Source organism: Ahaetulla prasina, chromosome 1, assembly GCF_028640845.1.
Source record: "Ahaetulla prasina isolate Xishuangbanna chromosome 1, ASM2864084v1, whole genome shotgun sequence".
Lineage (NCBI taxonomy): Eukaryota > Metazoa > Chordata > Lepidosauria > Squamata > Colubridae > Ahaetulla > Ahaetulla prasina.
This window is the reverse complement of record NC_080539.1, coordinates 139,899,572-139,921,936: the sequence shown is the minus strand read 5'-3', so window position 1 is coordinate 139,921,936 and position 22,365 is coordinate 139,899,572. Positions and strand designations below refer to the sequence as shown.

The 22,365-nt window shown below is 41.4% G+C and overlaps 1 protein-coding gene across 1 annotated transcript in view; it reads right to left on the bottom strand.

Annotated features, from left to right (window-relative positions):
* Window positions 1-22,365, bottom strand: part of KHDRBS2 (KH RNA binding domain containing, signal transduction associated 2) — a 460,211-nt gene that overhangs the window by 360,664 nt on the left and 77,182 nt on the right. The window contains exon 2 of the mRNA XM_058176635.1: window positions 6,882-7,009. Within this exon, the coding sequence (XP_058032618.1) occupies window positions 6,882-7,009 (128 nt within the window). The remainder of the gene's footprint in view (window positions 1-6,881; window positions 7,010-22,365) is intronic.

The following is a 22,365-nucleotide window of genomic DNA, read 5'->3' as shown; positions in this document are numbered from 1 at the left end:
TAAATGAAGCATTACATTCAGCTGATTAATTGAACTGCAGAGTTTGCCCAATATAGGATCCATTTCTTTTTCTCCCAGCCAATGTATAATTACAGCTAATTTTGTATTGCAGCTCAAATGAACAAAAGTATTAGCTAATTTGCATTTTGCATGTCTAGTTAATTTAAAAGCCCTTTTATGTAAATAATAGTTAATTGAAACACAGCATACAGTATATGAGCAGATTAATTCATTTAGTGGAAAAATATATTTATTTCATTTAGCCTCTCTTTATCAAGCACTACTCAAAAACAAAAAGCCACACATAAAAGATCTTAATAAGGTATCTCTAAGAGTGGGATATCTCTCACCGGACCACCACAATTATCCTCTTCGGAGCCCCAAAAATCTGAAGCCAGCATCAGTGATGGCAAATATCCCATTTCCTCCATTAGCAGTAAAATATCCCCAGTCCACCTTTCATGCCCAAACTATTCTGGTATCCACCAAAAAGTACAAAAAGTATACCTTTCTAGAGAGAGAAAAGATTAATTTCATATCACTCCAATTTTAGGGTGCCAATTTTGCAAATTCAATCATTTCTTACTCTGCCGATTCTTAGCTGAGGTTGATATAGGTAGGTAATTGCCATCTGGGAGCAAGAACCAGAGATGATCTTGGAGAATCGGAGGATACTAGTGGCAGTTATCAAAATATGAACTGATCTTGGGAAGGAAAGAAAGGGTTATACAATTTTAGGGGTATTTGGTAAATTGCAGTTTGTATCAAAGAAGCATCATGGGATGTACAGTATGTACAGGTGGTTCTCAATTTACAACAGTTCGTTTAAGGACAATTCAAAGTTACAACAGCACTGAAAAAAAAATGACTTACAACTGTTTCTCACACTTACAACCGTTGCAGCATTCCTACGGTTATGTGATCAAAATTCAGACGTTTAGCAACTGGTTCATATTTATGAAGGTTGCAGGGTGTGTTATTAACTTAACAACTGCAGTGATTCACTTTAACAACTATGGCAAGAAAGGTTGTAAAATGGGGCAAAATTCCCTTAACAAATGTCTCGCTTAGCAACAGAAATGTTGGCCTCCATTGAGGTCGTAAGTCGAGGACTACCTGTACTAGTAGTTAGAATTTTCCCTGTGTTGTATTCCTGTAGAGACATATGACCATTATTTACTGCTTTTCTTTGTTAAACTTACATGCCTTTGTAATACCATCCTTCTACTTGTAAACAACAAGTATTCTTGCAGCAGATCAATGACCCTGGGTCAATTGCTCATAGGAAACAGATAACAAGCCCCGGACTACACTGTTTATACTATTTGTGCATGGTGGCTGACAGGTTATTGTAACTGTGCATTGAACTAAAACTGAGGAACAGAGAAAGGTTATAGCTCTCCAAATTATAGCTCTCCAAGTGAGTCTACAGCAAGGTCCCCACTTTCAAATTCACATACGCAAGCCAAAGGAAAAGGCACTGCCAGGTATAAAAAGATAAAGGTTCCCCTCCCTCCTTCCCGACTCTAGGGGGTGGTTTCAAAGCCGAAGAGCCAGCGCTGTCCTAAGACGTCTCCGTGGTCATGTGGCCGGCATGACTAAATGCCAAAGGCACATGGAACGCTGTTACGTTCCCACCAAAGGTGGTCCCTATTTTTCTACTTGCATTTTTTATGTGCTTCCAAACTGCTAGGTTGGCAGAAGCTGGGACAAGTAATGGGAGCTCACTCCATTACGCGGCAGCACTAGGGATTCGAACTGCCAACCTTTCGATCGACAAGCTCAGTGTCTTAGCCATTGAGCCACCACATCCCCTACTGCCAGGTATAACAATGGACAAATCTTTAACCCATTTTTCTACATCAAATATCAGGCTGTCCCATAGACCCGTGATGGCGAACCTATGGCACATTTGCCAGAAGTGGCACGCAGCACTCTCTCTGTGGGCACGTGAGCCGTCGCTCCAGTTCAGTTCCGCTGCGCGTGGGGCCCCCACCAGCCAGCTGGTCTTCTGCCACGTATGAGCAAGGGGTAGAGCTCATGTGGGGGGGCATGCACACATGCACGAGGCAGGGCATGTTCAGGGCAGTGAACATTGGGCCAATTTCTCTCCCCTGTCTGTCTTCTTCTATAAATCTCCTTAGGAGGAATTTGCTGTGCAGGTTGCTCTATTGCACCTTAACCTTTCTTGCTTGTTTAAAAGCCAGAGTCAATTGTGAAGGAATCAATTATATTTATTCAGCCCTATTCTCAGTCCTTCCTTTGTAGCCTTCTTCTGATGAAAACACTGATCTTGAATGATTTGTGGAAATCGGTAAAGGGAAGGAAGGGACAATGCCATGAGGCTTTCAAGACTCTATTACTCTAGCCTCAGTCTGTCTGTCTGCCTTGCCTTCAAGTTAGGTTTTTTTCTTTCTTTCTTTCTTTCTTTCTTAGCAACCACCTAAAAAAGTCCCTTAGCAAACACCTAAACAAGTTTTCTTGACAAGGTTTCTCAGAAACAGATTGTCCTTGGTTCCTTCCAAGACCTGAGAAAAGAGACTAGCTCAAGGACACCCAGCTGGCTTTGTGCCCAGGTCAAAACTAAAACTCACAGTCTTCCAGTTTGTAGTATGTTGCCTTCACCACTACACCAAACTGGCTTTCTCAATACTGTAGAGTTTCAGTATTTGTTTGTCCAGGGTTTGTTTCTTGACTTGGCCTACCTCAAAGGGTGGACATCAACCTTTCCTTCTGTTTCTTATCTCAGCTATTTTCCCTTGCTCAAATCTGAATGTTTTGATTCTTCATTTTTAGATATTTTCTTAGTCTAAGCTAGAGGTTCTTAACTTGGGGTCCTTGGATCCCTCAGGGGTCCGCAGATAGATTTCAGGGAGTCTGTAAATTTGGATGCAGAAAAAAACCCATTACAATTTTATTTTCACAATCTCTAACTGAAAATTACCCTGCTTTCTTATTGAGTTAATGGGCTAATAGGGAAATGAATACATGTCTACGTTATATTGATGTCTTTTAATATTTTGATTGTTGTGACCTAGGCTCAAGTAGTTATTACCAGACACAATCAGTCCTAAACAAACATATTTTATTAGAACAGCTGAGAATTACTTCATTCTCAGCTTAGTCCAAATTAATTCCAAAACAACGTCCTTCAGAAAAAGTCCTTCGGCCTTATCACAAACCTTTGTCTTCTTTGGCACCCTGCCAAAGGCTTTTCTTGGAAAGAACCCCACAAAGTTCAGAAACAGGAGATGAGCAACGTTGCTTTCCTATAAAAAATGCAAGAGCCGTTGCTGCTCTTTTAAGCCTTATGGGAGTGGCCAATCATCTCCTGGCCTTATTCTCAAGTCGTCCTTTTTGCTTTAGCTGCTCTTGCCTTCTGGCAGCTCTTTGCATGTGTGCACTAGGAACAGGCTCCTCCTGTTCCTCTGCCTCTCTGCTGTCCGCCTCTGGAGGCTCTGGAGTCTATGCATCGCTCCCAGATGGCCCTCGCTCCATCTCTGCCTCCGACGCAGAGCCCTCGTCCAGGCCTTCCCCTGACTCCAGGACTGATCCATTGTCCTCCCCAGCCTCCTCATTGTCCAACTTTGCTGCCAGCTATGCTGGTGGACCACAACATTGATATTTGTGTCTGAGTATGATTGATTCCTTTCCAATGCAATCTATGTATTTTATTTTACTCATTTAAATGCATTTTGGATGAGAAGGAGTCCATACCTTTCACCAGATATTCAAAGGGATCCATAGCCCCAAAAGGTTAATAATTCCTAATTTTGCTGCAATGGCTAAACCAACAGATATCAGAGCAATGTGACTTTTCAGAGCTCTACTCTTCCTATAGTCAGTGGAGGACTAATGAAATCGTCTAAAAAAGCATTAACAAGCAGTACTCTAACCATGCATTTTTTATTATTATTCTTTCACAACAGTGCATTCAGAATCCAGGAAACAAATGACAGATTGGAATCAATGCACCTTTCTCTCTCTTTCACATTTTTTACTCATTGAAATTTATTGCTAGAGTTGATAAAAAAAAAAGAAAAAGAAAAATGGAGAGTGTAATCTAGGCTAATAATAGGCTATATACCATCTGTCAATAATCAGCAGGATAAATTACACTAGAAATAAATGGCGTGTTTGGTATTTTGTGGGTTTGATTACAGCTGTAGAACAAATATTTGTATAAAAAAATATAAGATCACACGGGGAGAGTAATTTTTCTTTATCTAAAAAAATAAAAACTTCTCCCTCCTTGTTCTTTGCTATGCAAATCTGTATAATGGAATTTTTAGTTATTTGTATCCCACCTTTATTATTTTTGCAAATAACTCAAGGCATATTCAACATTCCTTCCTCCTGTTTTCCTCACAACAGCCCTATTAGGTGGGGTGGGTTGAGAGAGGGAGCGAGTGGCCCAAAGTCACCCAGCTGGCATTTATGGCTAAGATGGGACTAGAACTCATATTTTCCTATTTTCGAGCCTAGTGCCTTAACCACTAAATCAAACTGGCTTGGGGAAGGACTTTGTCCTTTAAGTTGTGGTGAATTCCTTTGCAGTGAATATTTTTTAATTTCAGCGTAAATGGGAAGAAAACAATTGATTTCATAAGGTGAATTCTGAGAAGCAGAAAAATAGCTATTAAATATATTTTTTTTCAATTATATAGTACAATTGAAATTTCTTCACAACAATGGAGACTTCATTTCCTCATTTAGAATGAGTCTGGTTTTTAAGATAAACAGACTGTGATGGAATGTGTCTATGAAGGGAGACATGATGTAGAGAGGTGACAATACAGTTCAGACTTGAATCATGGAAAGAGGAAAATATTTAGAATAGCCATTTCCCAAAATTTCCCAGGGTATTTATTTTATTTACTTATATCCTGCCTTTATTATTGGTTCAAATAACTCAAGGCAGAGAACATATCCAACCTTCTTCCTATTTTCCCTAATAACATTGTGAGGTTGGATTGGGCTGAGAGAGAGTACCCAAGGTCATCCAATTAGCTTTTCCAACTAGGGCAGGGTTGGAACTCACAGCCTCTGGCTTTTTTAGCCTGATGCCTTAACCACTAGGCCAAACTGGCTCTCTGGTATATGCATTAGGTAGGGTAATATAGGTTGTCTAGATGGTATAAGCAAGGGGTGAAATACTACCAGTTCGGACTGGTTTGCCTGAACCAGTAGTAATAAAAACTACTGGTTCGAGTGAACCAGTAGTTAAAAAAATGCTACTGGTTCAGACAAACCGGTATTTCCGATGATCAGCTGTGCCACATGATTTATATTCGCTAGAAAGCAGGAAATCCTGCTTTCTAGCAAATATAAATCGCATGACACAGCTGTTCCCTCCCTTGCTGTTCTACTTACCTTAGAAAAGACTTCTTAACCCTCCTTTTTCAGCACTGCGTAGTAGCACTTGCACTGTGCAGGCGCACAAAGTGCATGTTTGGCACACAATGTGCATGCATGCACGAAGCGCACATTTGTCACACACCACGCATGCGCACATGCAGTGAACCGGTAGCAGACTTTGGAGCATTTCACCACTGGTATAAGCCAATGACATAGAACTGAGCTTTGGCTGGATTGTTCTATGTCATTCTTGGACTAAGTCTGACCCAATCATTCTTTCCACTGTTATCAGTTACAAAACAACTATTTTGCTACACTCTTCAGGAAGAAAAATAGTCAGTATATTTAATGCCAATCATAGGTGAATTTATTCTTTTTTTTCCTCGTTAATATTTTTATTGAGTTATGGGATAAAATAAGATACAAAATAGGAAAACAATGGGGAAGAAGGGGGAAAGGAAAGTGAGGCAGGATTAAGAAAAAGAAAAAGAAGTGCTGATTTCTGACTCTCTCTGTTGCAGTAAAATAGGGCATTAACATCAAATCCCAACTTTTCGTTTTTTAATAATAATATAAACTAGCCATTTCTATTAAAAAAAGATGAATTTATTCTTGATTAAAAAGATGCTGATCCCATTTTGCTCTAGGTCTCTTTCACTGATTTAATGTTACTACAGCTAGAACTCAGAAATATATGAAATGTTCAGATCAATCAAAACTCTGCCAACAAACATTCCCATTATTGTAATTTTGGCTGCCACAGTCAGAGGATTGGAAATCTTAGGTCCCTGAAAGGTTTAAAAACTCCCCGAAAGTTTTTTAAAAAGTCTGAAATACCTAAAGCTACAAAAACCACATCATAATACTCCACATTAAAATGGCAAAGTTGCATACTGATGATCAAGGGGTTAAATGACTTAGTAGACATTTTTCACCTAACATATTCTGCATTCATGACAAACGGGACTGAATCCCCCAGTTTATTGGAAATTAAAAGAACTCTGCATTAAAGAACATCTGCAATTCTTACAAAGTGATGCAAATGAAACACACACTAAGGTGGATTTGAATCAAGTTGGCTTTTAGGGGATTGGTTTGGTCATCCATTTATCTACCCTTGACCTTCAGGTTCTATAAATTTTGTAAGCCACCTGAATCACCTATGTATGAGTTGGATAGCTATATACATTTGTTTAATAAATAAGAAAATAAGTCTGAGGTAGAAGCTTTGTTCATCATCTGTTGCCTGGTCCTTTAAATGGGTCATTCCAAATATGAAATCTGAGACTGTCTTTATGTAAAATAAATGCCCCAGTTCCCTGTGTCCATCCCCTTCCACCATGTTTTCTCCAAAACCCAGTTTGAAAAAAGAGATCACCCATTTCACTCAAAACAACCAAGAGGAGCAAAAACATTTCAATTCCTGATGAAGCAATTGGAGCATGACATCAAAGTATAACAATAACTATAGCCATTTATCAAGAAAATACAATATATCATATATTATGTAGTTATTACGATACCTTTGGATATTGTTTGACGGGAATCAATACTCTTTCTGACAGCTTTATATTTTTATTGCTGATGACATCAAGATATTTTTTCTCTTCATCCTCCTTTTTCTCATCAGAACTCTGGAACTTTTCAATTTCTGGAAAGAATGAACAAAAATGGACCTACAGTTATATCAGTGTTATTGTTGGATCCTTCCTTCCTTCCTTCCTTCCTTCCTTCCTTCCTTCCTTCCTTCCTTCCTTCCTTCCTTCCTTCTCTCTGACATTACTCTAGAAACACTCTGGAATAGTATATACATACACGTACGCACTCACATATACACATACACACATAAATGAATATATTTATTTTAATAAATATATTCATTTATTTTAATAGAATCAACCACTCATTTTAATAGAATCAAGAATCAATGGTCAAGAATAGCTTATTTTGAATGTGTAATTACCACCAGGCTTGCTTTTCTAAATTGAAAAATAAGTAAAATGGATCCATACTGGGAGTCTTATTACGATGTTAAGGAATCCATCAATTACGATCCCAATCTAGATTGGCTCTTGTTGTAAAATGTCATTGCCCCAAATCCGTTTATTTCAATAGATGCATTAACAACTTTGGGGAATATAAGTGGTTAATACAAGGTCTATATAGTCCCCAAATCAACCTTCTCTGCAGATGTTCCTATTGAGACTCAAATCTGAGATCAAGATGTTTCTAATTCAGCTTTCTGACATAGTGGTAAAGTATCTGAAAAGTACCTCTAAAAGAAGGAGATACAGATTAAAATGTCTGTTTAGCCATGAAGTTCATTGCTTCATTGGAAGTTAATTGTTATATTTTTGTGTGATCGAACCGATAGGATTGTTATGAGGATAAGATGGTTGAACTCTAGGGAAGATAACTCTTTTTTGACTATACCATTGATGGAGGAAAAGTAGTACGGTATGTAAGAAATAAGTAGGACAATGTTATTGGAAAAACTACTCACTTTTGCATATCTTTTGCATATCTTTAACCTGAATATTTTCTTTAAAAACTGCTCTTTAAAGATTATTTTCTTTCAAAACTTGCTTTGAAATATATTTGGTAATATATACATTGAACTGAGATCTGAGCTGCAAAACCTGAAATGTGGAACTGCTGAGTTCTAATTTGCAAATGCTTCTGGAAATCTGGATCAAACTAGTTGCAATGAGTAACTAGTAGAGTCACATTTTTCAAGCACCCCATACTTCAGCAGAGCTATCATTTTTTTTTTCTTTTTCATACTTCTCCTTTACCAAGAGGCCTATGGTTGTCCAACACATATACTGGAATTGGCAGCATTTAGCTAATCTTGGCTGATCTAGAAAGATGATTAAGTATTTAGAAAGGGGAGGAAGCATCTGGGGACTCCAGGACTGTAGACAAGACTAAAGGTAAAGATAAGGGTTCCCCTTGCACATATGTGCTAGTTGTTCCTGATTCTAGGGGGAAGTGCTCATCTCCATTTCAAAGCCGAAGAACCAGCGCTGTCCGAAGGTGTCTCCATGGTCATGTGGCCGGCATGAATAAAGGCCACAGGCGCACGGAATGCTGTTACCTTCCCACCAAAGGTGGTCCCTATTTTTTCTACTTGCATTTTTATGTGCTTTCGAACTGCTAGGTTGGCAGAAGCTGGGACAAGTAACGGGAGCTCACCCCATTATGTGGCACTAGGGATTTGAACAGCTAAACTGCTGACCTTTCAATCGACAAGCTCAGCATCTTAGCCACTGAGCCACCACGTCCCTTGTAGGCAAGACTAGGAAGTCCCAATTCACATGATGGAAGGAATCAACGGCAAACAAGAAAATCAGAATATATAAATCAACATAAAATCAGATAAACTTGGAAGCTGCGTAACATTAACTATACATTTGTGTTATTTAGTACCTAATAGACATTTGTTTCCCAAGAACCCAGAATAACGGAATAACAGAGTTGGAAGGGACATAGACAGTGGTGGGTTTCTACCAGTTCGCCCCGGTTCAGGCAAAGCGATAGCGGTGGTGGCAGGTGGGCGGACCCAGACATCATCACGGATGCTCTGCGCATGCGCAGAAGTGCCACAATTGAACAAAGCAAGCATGCACGCTTCCAATTCCGAACCAGTAGTGAAGGTAAGTGGAACCCTGGACATAGAGGTTTGATTACAAATGAACAGAGTTGGAAGGGACCTTGTAGCTCATCTATTCCAACCCCCCGCCCAAGCAGCATCACTCTACTCTACACCATTTCTGACAAATGGCTTCTTGAAAGCCTCCAGTGATGAGGCTCCCACAACTTCTGAAGGCAAGCTGTTCCATTGGTTTATTGTTCTGTCAGAAAAGTTCTCAGAAAAAGCTCTTCTAGTCCAACCCCCTGCTCAAGCAGGAGACCCTATACCATTTCAGGCAAATGGTTGTCCAATCTCTTCTTTAAAACCTCCAGCGATGCACAACTTCTGAAGGCAAGAGTTGAAGAGGGCCTAAGAGATCATCAGGTCTAACTTCCTAAAGACTGCAAGATCCACTACACCAACTGGAAGAGGTGACCATCCAGTGTCTATTGGAAAAGCTCCAGCTAAGAGGAAAATAAATCAGTCCATGCAGTTGTCTATTCCACAGACTGGAAATACAAGGAAATGGTAACTCTTTTCCTCTTTTTAGTCAGAAAGCAGTCAACTTGCCATGCAAATAAGTTACTAGTAGCCTCTTTAAGAAGTGGTGGAGAAGGTCAAGGAGGCCGAAGATGGTAATGGTATTAAGGAATGGGAGATGTATATGATCTCTAGCCACTGTCTGCACTGAAGGTTTTGCATGCCTTTCCTGTAATTTAATGTTTCTACATTGGATCAATAAGATGAAATAGAGGGTGCCCTCCTAGGAAAACAAACATGGTTTATTTATGAGGAGAAGATATAAGCGGATGAGGCTTTGATTCCACTTGTGGAGCTCTATTAAGAGCACTGGAAATTGTCAGGGGATTCCCCATCTGAGGAAAGGAAATACTACTCGTTATCAATGGGACCTTCAATTATCATTTACCTTGTTTCAGGCCTTAGCAGTGACACTGGGAAGTAAGCAACCACTAACTCTGTGTAAAGCTTTGCTCTCAAGCTGTGACTGAACGGCGCCCTCCGATCAATGCGGGAGGGAAACAAGGCAAGCAAAACAGAAGTCTCATTTTGGGAGAAGCCTGAGCAGAGCAGTCGAGGTGGCAGAAGAAGAGGAGGGGAGAGGAACTCCACAATAATGGCTGAAGTGTTTCCCAGCATGGTTGTTTTGGCACATGCTGGATGAGGCTACCTGCTGGATGCACCAAAGGGTGGCAGCCAGAGCAGCAGGCCGAAGAGATTCAGTTGCTTTAGAAAATGCTAACCGAAGAGAGTAAATCCACACCTAAGGAGCCACATCAGAAACTGGGACTGAAAACAATAGGGCTGTGAAGGTTCATAGGTGTGTACGCACACACATACAGGTAGTCCTCGACTTATAACTATTCATTTAGTGACCATCTGAAGTTGCAACAGCACTTAGGAAAGTGACTTATGGCTGTTTTTCACATTTATGACAGTTGCCGCATCTCCATAGTCACATGATCAAAATTCGGACACTTGGAGCCTGGTTCGTATTTATGACCATCGCAATGTCCAGGGATCAAGTGATCACTTTTTTGCGACCTCCTGGCAAGCAAACACAACAGGGAAGCCGGATTCACTTAACAACCGTGTTACTAACTTAACAACTGCAGTGATTCACTTAATCACTATGGCCAGAAAGGCATGGGGAAAACTCACTTAACAACTGTCTCACTTAGCAATGGAAATTTTGAGCTCAATTATGGTCATAAGTCGAGGAATATATACATACATACATACATACATACATACATACATACATACATACATACATACATACATATATATATATATATATATATATATATATATAAAATTGGAAGTGTCTTGGCAATGTTTCGACGAAGTCTTATTCGTCATCTTCAGGCTTCAGCTTCGTGCTTCTGGGAGCAATGTGTGATTGCAGCTGTTTCTTCCTTTTTAACTGCTAGTGGGGTTAGTGGGGTAACTAGCAGTTAAAAAGGAAGAAACAGCTGCAATCACACATTGCTCCCAGAAGCACGAAGCTGAAGCCTGAAGATGACGAATGAGACTTCGTCAAAACGTTGCCAAGACACTTCCAATTTTACGCGGGAGAAAACCCGAATAACCAAAGACCTACATATATATATATATATATCTCAAGCCATCCAGGAATTTCCTTCAGACATAATGAAGGCTGTCTGTACTGAATAGCTTACAAGGTTCAAAAGTATCTTACTAAGGTCGCCTTCATATTCCAGTTTTTTTCAGTCTGAATGGCTAAAAGATGCAAGCAGGAATCCCAAACTGCCTTTCCTAAAAATACTTCAGTCACTGCATATCAGGGGAGGGCTCCTCAGTTTAGCAAAGTAAATTATGTTGTCTCCATAGCATGAAACAATTTGCTGGTCCAAATCTGTGTTGGTTTGTGTAACCTCATAACAACTTGGTAGCCATTGGCCAAGTTCAATGAGTCGAGAACCAAGAGGCACTAAATGGCTTTCAAACTTTTTCCTTTTTGACTTTCTTGTGATCAGGTAAGAAAATTGAAGGGAAAGTATCTGTTTGGCATTTTCCTGAATAAAGGTTTAAGAAAGACTAAGATGGAGACTAAGCAAGCTCAGCTTCAAGCAAAACTGAGTACACCTCTCCTTTAGATCTCCCAGCTGCCCATCAAGTGGGTGGAACAGAACAGGACAGCAGAAGCAACTCACTTGCAACCCATTTTGAAGTCTGCTAAATATTCAAGGAAATAATTGAACAGGCTGAAGGATAATAAGCATACAACATGACATTAGCTTATTTCTCTTCTATCTCATTTTTAAAAAGCTGTTCTATTTCATGATAAATTAAAAGATACATAAAAAATGTCCAACAGAAGCTGTAAGGTTTCCTTCGCACATATATGCTAGTCGTTCCCAACTCTAGGGGGCAGTGCTCATTCTCATCTCTGTTTCAAAGCCAGAGAACCAGCACTGTCCGAAGACATCTCCGTGGTCATGTGGCCAGCATGACTAAATGCCAAAGGCGCTCAGAATACTATTTTTCTACTTGCTTTTTTTTCATGCTTTCGAACTGCTAGGTTGGCAGAAGCTGGGACAAATAATGGGAGCTCACCCCATTAGGCAGCACTAGGGATTCGAACCGCTGAACTGCCAAGCTTTCGATTTACAAGTTCAACCTCTTAGCCACTGAGCCACCGTGTCTACAGATCTAAAGAATCTGTAGATGTAATCAATTCACACGAGTTGCTGTAAAATATATTTATTCACCTCAGTTCTCAGCCCCAAAGGCTATGGTAACAGCTTGCAAATATGACGCTGGGACTCTTCATGCAAATATGCTGGTCTTACTGCAGTCTTAAACTTGACCCTCCTCAAGGAATAAAACTGTCTTACTTCTCCTGCCTCTCAAGGGCCTTGTGACCTCTTTCTGTCTCAGCCTTAGCTGCTGAGTTTGCATAGGGAGATATAAGAATTAAAACATAAAATTTGAATAGATAGAGGTAGGGGGGAGAGAGAGAGAGAGAGAGAGAGAGAGAGGGAGAGAGAGGGAGAGAGAGAGATAGATAGATGGGTAGCATAATAAACAAACAAACAAACAAAAAAAGTATCCAGATGAGGCAACTTCCCTTGTAGGCTGTTCCCTGTAGAACTGAATGAATCCATAGCAGGGAACATTCTGGAACAGCTGAAAAGCCACTTTAAAATAAGTCACAAGAAGATTAGCTAAAACAATGGAAAATTAATGCGCGCCTCTGTGTATGATTAAGTGAGAGGTTCTTCCTCCCTACCTTTCTGAGTTCTTGGACATTTTGGGAGACCTTTTCATCAAACTCTAAGCTTCTAGAAACTTTCAGAGTTTGACTAGTATCTGTTCACTTACAAATACAAGCTGATTGTTCCTGCAAGCTGACACATCAGCTTCTAATATTGAAGCTGTATTCATCTCTGCAAAGCAAGAACAATACAAATATAGGTTGTCCTCAGGTTATGATGGCCATTGAGGTCCAAATCGCTGTTACTAAGCAATGTGGTCATAAAGCACAGTATCACTTGAGTACATCACTTAGCAATGATAGTCCTCATTGTGGGAAGTTGTGTCACATGAAGTCCTTGAGGAACAGCTGCATGTCATCGTCAGCCATTCAGTCAGGTCTAACCCTCAGCCACTCTGAGGATGAGAGATCAGCACTCTCTTTGCCCTTCCACCCTTGCACTGCCTCCCTCAGATCCTTAATGATGATTAAATGAGGAATGTGCAGGTTGTCTGCCAAGGACCTCATGTGACTACAATCACAACCTCATGTGAGCCGACTTCCTCTTGGCTTCCCCACTGACTTTGCTTGTGAGAAGTCAGCAGGGAACATTGGAAATCACAATCACATGACCATGGCTTACTGCAATGTCGTAACTGCAAACCAAGTGCCCAGATTGTAATCATAGACTGCACTAATAACTGTGACAGCCAAAACTGTGAGGACTGGTCTTAAGTCCCTCTCATGATGTTGTGCAATGCTAGGTCCGTAGTGAATAAAGCCCCCCTGATCTACGATCTTATATAGGGGGGGGCTGCGGACCTTGTGGGCATTTCGGAGACTTGGTTGGACATTGAAGGGGGGGTTCCCCTGGTGGAGATGTGCCCACCGGGTTTCTGGGCATTTCATCAGCCGAGGGCCGAAGGTAGGGGTGGAGGGGTGGCGGTGGTTATTAGAGAGAGTCTGGAGCCGATGGAGGCCACTGTTCCTCAGATAGCCGGTTGTGAATCCCTTTACGTGAAGTGGGGGCGTAGGATACAGGTGGGCTTGTTGATCACGTACCTGGCTCCTTGCTGCATGGCGACAGCCCTGCCCGAGTTGCTGGAGTTGATAGCCGGGATGGCAGTTGATACCCCCAGGCTTATGGTCATGGGGGATTTCAACTTGCCATCAGCCGGTGTATCGTCAACGGCGGCTCGGAAGTTCATGGCCTCCATGACGGCCATGGACCTGACCCAATTAATTGACGGCCCCACCCACATCGGGGGAAGCACACTGGATCTGATTTTTGTCTCTGGACAGTGGTTGAGTGATCTGGAAGTACGAGAATTAGTCATTGAACCTCTGTCATGGTCAGACCACTCTCTCCTTCGTCTGGACTTTTGGACCGCCGCTCCACACCGCAGGGAGACGGGACCAATACGTTGGTTCCATCCCAGGTGACTGATGGACCCGGAGAGGTTCCTGATGGAGCTTGGGCCGCTCCCTGGCGATCTGGCCCACGGCTCGGCCGAGGAGCTTGTTTCAGCCTGGGAACAGGCCGCGGTGGGTGCCTTGGACCGTGTCGTGCCTTTGCGGCGTCTGACCCGGCGTAGATCTCAACCAGCTCCTTGGTTTTCTGAGGAGCTGAGGGAGATGAAACGCTGGAGAAGACGCCTAGAGAGCGCGTGGAGGTCCAGCCGTTCTGAAGCTGACCGAACACTAGTTAGGTCTTTTACTCAGACCTATCTAGTGGCATTGAGGGAGGCCAAGCGGGCCTATGTCTCTACCCTCATTGTGTCAGCAGAGAACCGCCCAGCCGCCCTGTTTAGGGTGACTCGCTCCCTCCTTAACCAGGAGGGTTGCGATGACCCCTTACAGGGTTGTGCTGAGGATTTCAGCAGGTATCTGTTTGACAAAATCGCTCAGCTTCGGGACGGTCTGGACCAAAACTGAGTAGTTTCGGGCGAGGTGACGGAGGCTAGTCTTGTTGAGACCATCTGGGAGGAGTTTGACCCTGTGGCTCCCGAGGACATGGACAGGTTGCTGGGGCGGCTGAATGCCACCACATGTTTATTGGACCCGTGTCCCTCCTGGTCGGTGCTGGCCACCCGGGAGGTTACATGAGGCTGGCTCCAGGGGATTGTTAACGCGTCTCTGAGGGAGGGTGTTGTTCCCACCGCCTTGAAAGTGGCGGTGGTGAGACCCCTCCTCAAGAAGCCTTCCCTGGACCCAGCTGTTTTGAGTAACTATCGTCCAGTCTCCAACCTTCGCTTTGTGGCGAAGGTTGTTGAGAGTGTGGTGGCACACCAGTTACCCCAGTACCTGGATGAATGTCTATCTAGACCCGTTCCAGTCCGGTTTCCGACCCGGGTACAGCACGGAGACAGCTTTGGTCGCATTGGTGGATGACCTCTGGAGGGCCCGGGATAGAGGTTATTCCTCTGCCCTGGTTCTCCTTGATCTCTCAGCGGCTTTTGATACCATCGACCATGGTATCCTGCTGCGGCGGTTGGAGGGATTGGGTGTGGGAGGCACCGTGTTTCGGTGGTTCTCATCCTATCTCTCCGACCGATCGCAGACGGTGTTGGCAGGGGGGCAGAGGTCGACCTCGAGGCGCCTCCTTTGTGGGGTGCCACAGGGATCAGTTCTCTCGCCTCTCCTGTTCAACATCTACATGAAGCCGCTGAGCGAGGTCATCAGTGGTTTTGGGGTGAGTTATCAACTGTACGCGGATGACACCCAGCTGTACATTTCCACCCCTGACCACCCCAATGTAGCTGTTGAAGTGTTGTCTCGGTGTGTGGAGGCTGTACGGGTCTGGATGGGGAGAAACAGGCTCAAACTCAACCCCTCCAAGACTGAGTGGCTGTGAATGCCGGCATCCCGGTACAGTCAGCTGCAACCGCGGCTGACTGTTGGGGGCGAATCATTGGCCCCAATGGAGAGGGTGCGCAATTTGGGGGTTCTCCTGGATGGACGGTTGTCTTTTGAAGATCACTTGGCGACCGTCTCCAGGAGAGCTTTTTACCAGGTTCGCCTGGTCCGCCAGTTGCGCCCCTTTCTAGACCGGGATGCCTTATGCACGGTCACTCACGCCCGCCACTTCGCCTGGACTACTGTAACGCCTCACATGGGGCTCCCCTTGAGGTGCACCCGGAGACTTCAGTTAGTTCAGAATGCAGCCGCGCGGGTGATAGAGGGAGCCACTCGTGGCTCCCATATAACACCGATCCTGCACAGGCTGCACTGGCTACCTGTGGTTTTCCGAGTGCACTTCAAGGTGTTGGTTACCACCTTTAAAGCGCTCCATGGCATAGGACCGGGATATCTTCGGGACCACCTTCTGTTACCACATGCCTCCCACCGGCCGGTATGCTCTCATAGAGAGGGCCTCCTCAGGGTGCCGTCAGCCAAACTGTGCAGGCTGGCAACCCCCAGGGGGAGAGCCTTCTCTGTGGGGGCACCTACCCTCCGGAATGAGCTTCCCCCAGGACTTTGACAACTTCCAGACCTCCGGACCTTTCGCCGCGAGCTTAAAACATATTTATTCTTTCGAGCAGGACTGGCTTAATAGGGTTTTTTAAATACGGATTTTATTGGGGTTTATTTTATATTTTGTATAGTATTTTAAATTTAGGCTATTGGAATAAGTTTTTTAAATATTGTTTTTATTGAAATGTATCGTTTTTATTTTATCTGCCTGTTCACCGCCCTGAGTCCTTCGGGAGAAGGGCGGTATACAAATTAAATTATTATTATTATTATTATTATTATTATTATTATTATTATTATTATTATTATTATTATTATTATTATTATTGTTATTATTGTTATTATTGTTATTATTATTATTATTCAGTGCTGTTGCAAGTTTGAACAATCAATCGATGAGTGGTCATAAACTAAGGATCACATGTACACACATACACACATACACAAGGTGTCTTCAAAAAAACCTGTCTGGGGTCTGACGGAGTGACTCTACTATCCTAGTAAAGATTTTGCTATGTATGTTCAATGCAAGGATGGATGGAACCAGAGAAGAAATGAAGCATCAAGGACCATCGTCACTTTTTTCCCCTTTCTTAGATACTTTAGCAACAATTTGATCATCTTTTTAGGGAAAAGAAGTATTTCTTCTTTTTAAAGAATTACTTAATGGCTGCCATGCCAAGACGTTGACGTTAATTATACTCCACTTCACTAAACCTGACATTTGTTACGAAACTCATGTCACAAATATGGTTTTTTTCCCATTAAAAATAATCACTCCTATCAGAAACATACTTTGCTACATTTTGAGGCATGTCAAAACCTATCAAATAACATATTCCCTTCCCATCAGCCTCTTCAATCTACCACAAAATAGAATGAACTCTCCCAGAGTGATGGCAATTGGTTCTCTGCCAGAAGAGGAATATTAATAATTACATCATTGTTCTCTGGGAAGTATTGATAATAACTTAATTATGGAGGAAAAGGGTATTATTGATATATATATATATAATTTATTGAATATTCATCATCGATTATATAACTTCATAATCAAACCGAATTTGTGAAGGCAGTTTCACTGAAGCTGCCCAATGCAATGAAAATCAGAGAAAGTTGTTTAATCCTTTGCTTTCTTGCAAATGGTTCTATTAATCATATGTCTTGAAATGCAGGTCTATAATTATTTAAGGTATTTAAGTTGCACTGAAGTTATAACCTGACCTAATGAGTAATACAGTATAAGGCTGCTGTGTAAATACTTATTTAGCTTTACATGCATTGTGAAAGATGCGGGCACTGAACTGTGGCGATTAAAGCCTGCATCCCCAGAAAAACCCACTTCATCCACCATTTAAGTCAGTTTAAGTTCTTATATAGCAACAGGTGATTATACCTCTTCTTTGTTTTCAGGGAGAAAGCTGCTTAAATTTTCTATTACACAAGAAACTCTAGGAAGGAAATCCTTTTACAGATACATGGATACACTGTCCCTAAATAGTTCACTGATGATCTGAAATTCTGAGGCTAATCAGAGGATGTAACGTTTGGTTGGAAATGAAGGCCCTCTGATTCTATGGTTGGAATATCTGAAGCTTCTACTGCAGTAATTTCAGTAATATCAGAGACCATGTGGTTATTCTGTAACAAGCAGACATGCAATGTAAATTAGTAATGGTGATATTATATTGATCATTGATATAATTTATACAATCCCTCTTGATAACACCTTGGTTCATTGATTTATTTATCTATTGGAACAGTGCATGTTTCAAAAGTCTTTCGGAGGAAATGCTTTTGTAGAGAGTCGCAGAGATGACCTGGGAGAGGCTAGAAAAGAAGACAGTTTGAAGAACATGGGCTAAGCCCAGGAACCAGAGAAAAGCCACAAAAAGAAACTTTTTTTTAAATTACAGTCTATAAGGAAGGGAAACAATTCAGACTTTCAAGATTCTATTACTGTAGCCTATACAAGTAAAGCGTAAGTCCAATCAAACATGTTGGGTCTGGTTCCTGATCTCATCACCCTCGAAGGATGGACAGCTTTGGCCCTTATGCAAACGAAAATTGTAATGGTAATTGAGAAATAGGAGACATGGGGAAGAACTGCAGAAGGAATGTGGGCATGGCAAACATCTCAGAAAGGACCCATTTTCCTGGGCTGAAAGGTTGCATGGAGAAATATATTTTCACGCCTGCAAAATTCTGTTAATGCAATCTTACGATAAATGAGACCTAGTTCTTCTGGGTTGCTTCCGGCCAGGATCACCTTGAAAGGCTTGCAGAAGCGAAAATGCAATATCTCTCAGCTATTCGTTAATGCAGTCCAACTTTTTAAGGTCTCCCTGAAAAGACAGGCCACTGCTTGAAGGAATCTTCTCATTAAAGTTAATGTGACCCACCCCCTCCTTTTCAAAGCTTCCATGGAAACCTGGAAGACGTCAAGCTGCTTGAATGAATAGCAGAGAAGTTCTACACTTGCATGAGGTCCAAAGCGTTTCTTCTAAATCCTTTTGGAATTGAGCACATCTTTAATATGTTATAGTGCAAATGAATTCTTTATACCGTGACACAGTAAGTTTTTCATTTACAAAAGCAACCAGAAGCATGAGAAACAAGGTATTCAAACCCAATCCAAAAGGGCAACAATGCTAGAAATTGATTAGAAGAAACTTTGGGTTTGTCGCAGAGTTTTTAAAAATGCAATTACAGGGATCAGGTCATCCCATTTGACCATGGTAATGTAAGTAATATTGGTAAGTCCTTGACTTACCACAATTCATTTAGTGATCTTTCAGTTTTTTCAAACGGACAAAGTTACTTGTGGCTGTTTTTCACATTTACAATTCATTGCAGCATTCTTATGGTCATGTGATCAAAATTTAGGATGCTTGACCACTGGCATGTATTTATGAGGGTTGAAGTATCGCTGGATCCTGTGACTTCTGTGACTTCTGTGACTTCTGACAAGCAAGATTCACTTAACAATTACTAATTTAACAACTGCAGTGATTCACTTAACAACTGTGGCAAGGAACGTCATAAAATGGGGCAGAATTCATCTAACAACTATTTTGCTTAGCAACAGAAATTTTGAGCTCAGTTGTGATCATAAGTTAAGGACTATTTGTACATGAAATTGGCTATTAAGATAAATCTAACAATTTAATACTATATTATAGAAACATAAATATAAAAAAACACTATTCCCTTTCAAAAATAGGATATATGTTTCATAGTTCATAAACCAAACCATAGTTTGAGTTATGAGTCCAAGTAATAGTAGAAAAAAAATGCATCATGGATGGAAAAAAATCACAGATAAAATTAATTTCAGATGATGAACATACTACTATGAATGGGGGGGAAAGGGGGTTTCATTCATTCATTTGATTCTGCAACCCAACAAGAAAGACACAGACTTCAGAGGATAATTAGAACTGCAGAAAAAATAATTGCTACCAACCTGCCTTCCATTGAGGACCTGTATACTGCATGAATCAAAAACAGAGCTGTGAAAATATTTACAGATCCCTCACATCCAGGACATAAACTGTTTCAACTCCTACCCTCAAAACGAGGCTATAGAGCACTGCACATCAGAACAACTAGACACAAGAACAGTTTTTTCCCGAAGGCCATCACTCTGCTAAACAAATAATTCCCTCAACACTGTCGAACTATTTACTAAATCTGCACTACTATTAATCTTCTCATCGTTCCCATCACCCATCTCCTTCCACTTATGACCGTAACTTTGTTGCTTGTATCCTTACGATTTATACTGCTATTGTTTCCTGTTTGCTTATTTGTAGCTTATGACTATCATTAAGTGCTCTAAGTATTGTACCTTGATGAAGGTATCTTTTCCAGTTTAAGAATGAACAAAAAAAGAGAATGCTACATTTAAAAAATGAATATAATAGCAAAAATAAATATACAAAAACTCACCAAAGGAAGAAAAGTCATTTGTAAAAATTCATACTTAAGGAGAAATGGCCTAAAATGTGTTCCAATTTTCAACTGATGCCAAAATTGGATGAAATACAATACATTTTGACTCAAACAATATGAAGTTAAAGCAAATCAAAATGACAGACAGAAATGCAGAAAAACCAATATGAAAGTGCCTTGGAGCAAGTAGCTGATACAGAAATAGGACCGAATAAATTTAAGAATGGGGGGAAAAAAAAGAAATTTAAATTGACAGATAGGAGTATCCTTATAATCTACATACTTCTGTATTGTGTTTGTATTGTATACTATGGGAGAACCTTGTAAAACATGTGGACAGTTCAAATCAGTACTCTATATACAATACATCTGGTAATAGTGTGGCTGTATAGAATAATTTATGGAGTGGCTTGTTATACCATCAACATCAATCATACACTATTTTTAGCATATGGAGTGGGGAATGGGGGGAAAATTTAACCATTTGTGTTTGAGGAACAAAAATGGAAGCAAATGATTAAGGCAAGTATATTCTTAAACCAAATTAGCTTCCTAATAGGAAGCCATTAAAACTGCAAAATTAAAATTGCCATTCTGGGCTGCAAAAGATAGATGACAGCAAAGAGACAAAAATAATCACCTCATCTCCCATGTACCATATTAATCGTATACATTTGCAATGCAGAAAAAGTGAATATATCTGCAGAGGATTGAAGTTAGGGTACAAGTAGATTATTCCAACCATTCCAACCTCCTCCAAATTGAAGTTACCATCACTAAACTTCTGACTGTACAAAGGTCCTCTTTCTTTTCCATTTTTTTCTGGCATCTGTGTTGTTCAACACACTATTCTTCACACCTCCAAGAACAATTATCATAAGAAATATCATCTTGCTTGGTATGTAAGCTTTTTAAATTATGCTTTTAAATCTGTTTGCTTAAATTAATAATAAAGCTTAAAATCCCTTTATCTCACAGTGTGTTCATTATCTCTGGATCCAAAAGAACCAATTGTTTGGGCATTTGAATACTTGACATTTGCCCTAACAGTGATGAATAACTTTTTTGTTGTTCTGTGCTGAAAGCGCACACGGGTGCCAGCACCCATAATGCAATGCATGTGTGATACCCCCATGTGCCCCAACCGCCTGTGCATGCATGCATGACCCCCCCTTGCCCCCCGCCCCGCCGCAAATGTGCATGCAACCCCTTGTGCATGTGCATGCGATACCTGCGCTCCCCCTGCCCCTCCACATCCGCACATGACCCCCTGCCCACTCATGCATGCGCACATATCCCCGACGCATGCACACATGTCTCCCGTATGTCCCCCACCCATTGGCATATGCGCGGCAGAGACCCGAAGATCAGCTGGCGGGCGGGAGGTGTGCATGCATGCACCATGGAGCTGAACTGGGCGATGGCTCGCGTGCCCACAGAGAGGGCTCTGTATGCCAGCTGTGGCACATGTGCCATCAGTTCACCGTCATGGCCCTAACACATGCAGAAAGTGGGAGAAAAATAAAGAAAAATTAATTTAAAAAAATTAACAAGCAGAAAAAAGCTTAATTGCTTTTTTTTTCCAAACAAGCAATTTAGCAGTAGGCAACAATCTGGGTTGCAAACTGAGAATTCTTAAAGCTGACTTTTATTTTAGTAGGATCCATGTCCAACCTTGCTAAGGTTGCTAAAGCGAAACTAGATTCTAGCCCTCTTCTTGTTTTAATTTCTTTGGGTGGACTTTTCAACGTTGGCGACTATTTTCAGTTTCCGGAAACAGAATTCCAAATTCAAAGCTATGTTGAATGAGCAGCTTTCAAGCAGCAGCAGGACTGAAGATTTTCTACCATGTGGTGGCAAGTAGTAGCTGTAAGAACTATAGAAGAAGAGCCATATCAGTACTTCACAGGCTGGCTCCCTTCACAGATGTTGAACAACTGCTAGAACTCCCTAATAGGGTGACTGACATATCGGGGTTGTTTGTCTCCCTTCGTCTCCATCATAGGCTGTAGTCAGTGGTGGGATTCAGCCAGTTCGCACCATTTCGGGAGAACCGGTTGTTAACTTTCTGAGCAGTTTGCTGAACTGGTTGTTGGAAGAAATCATTAGGGCAAAGAACCGGTTGTTAAATTATTTGAATCCCACCCCTGGCTGTAGTCCATACTATTTGTTCAACAATGGTAGCAGAACTTCCTTCCAGATGAGT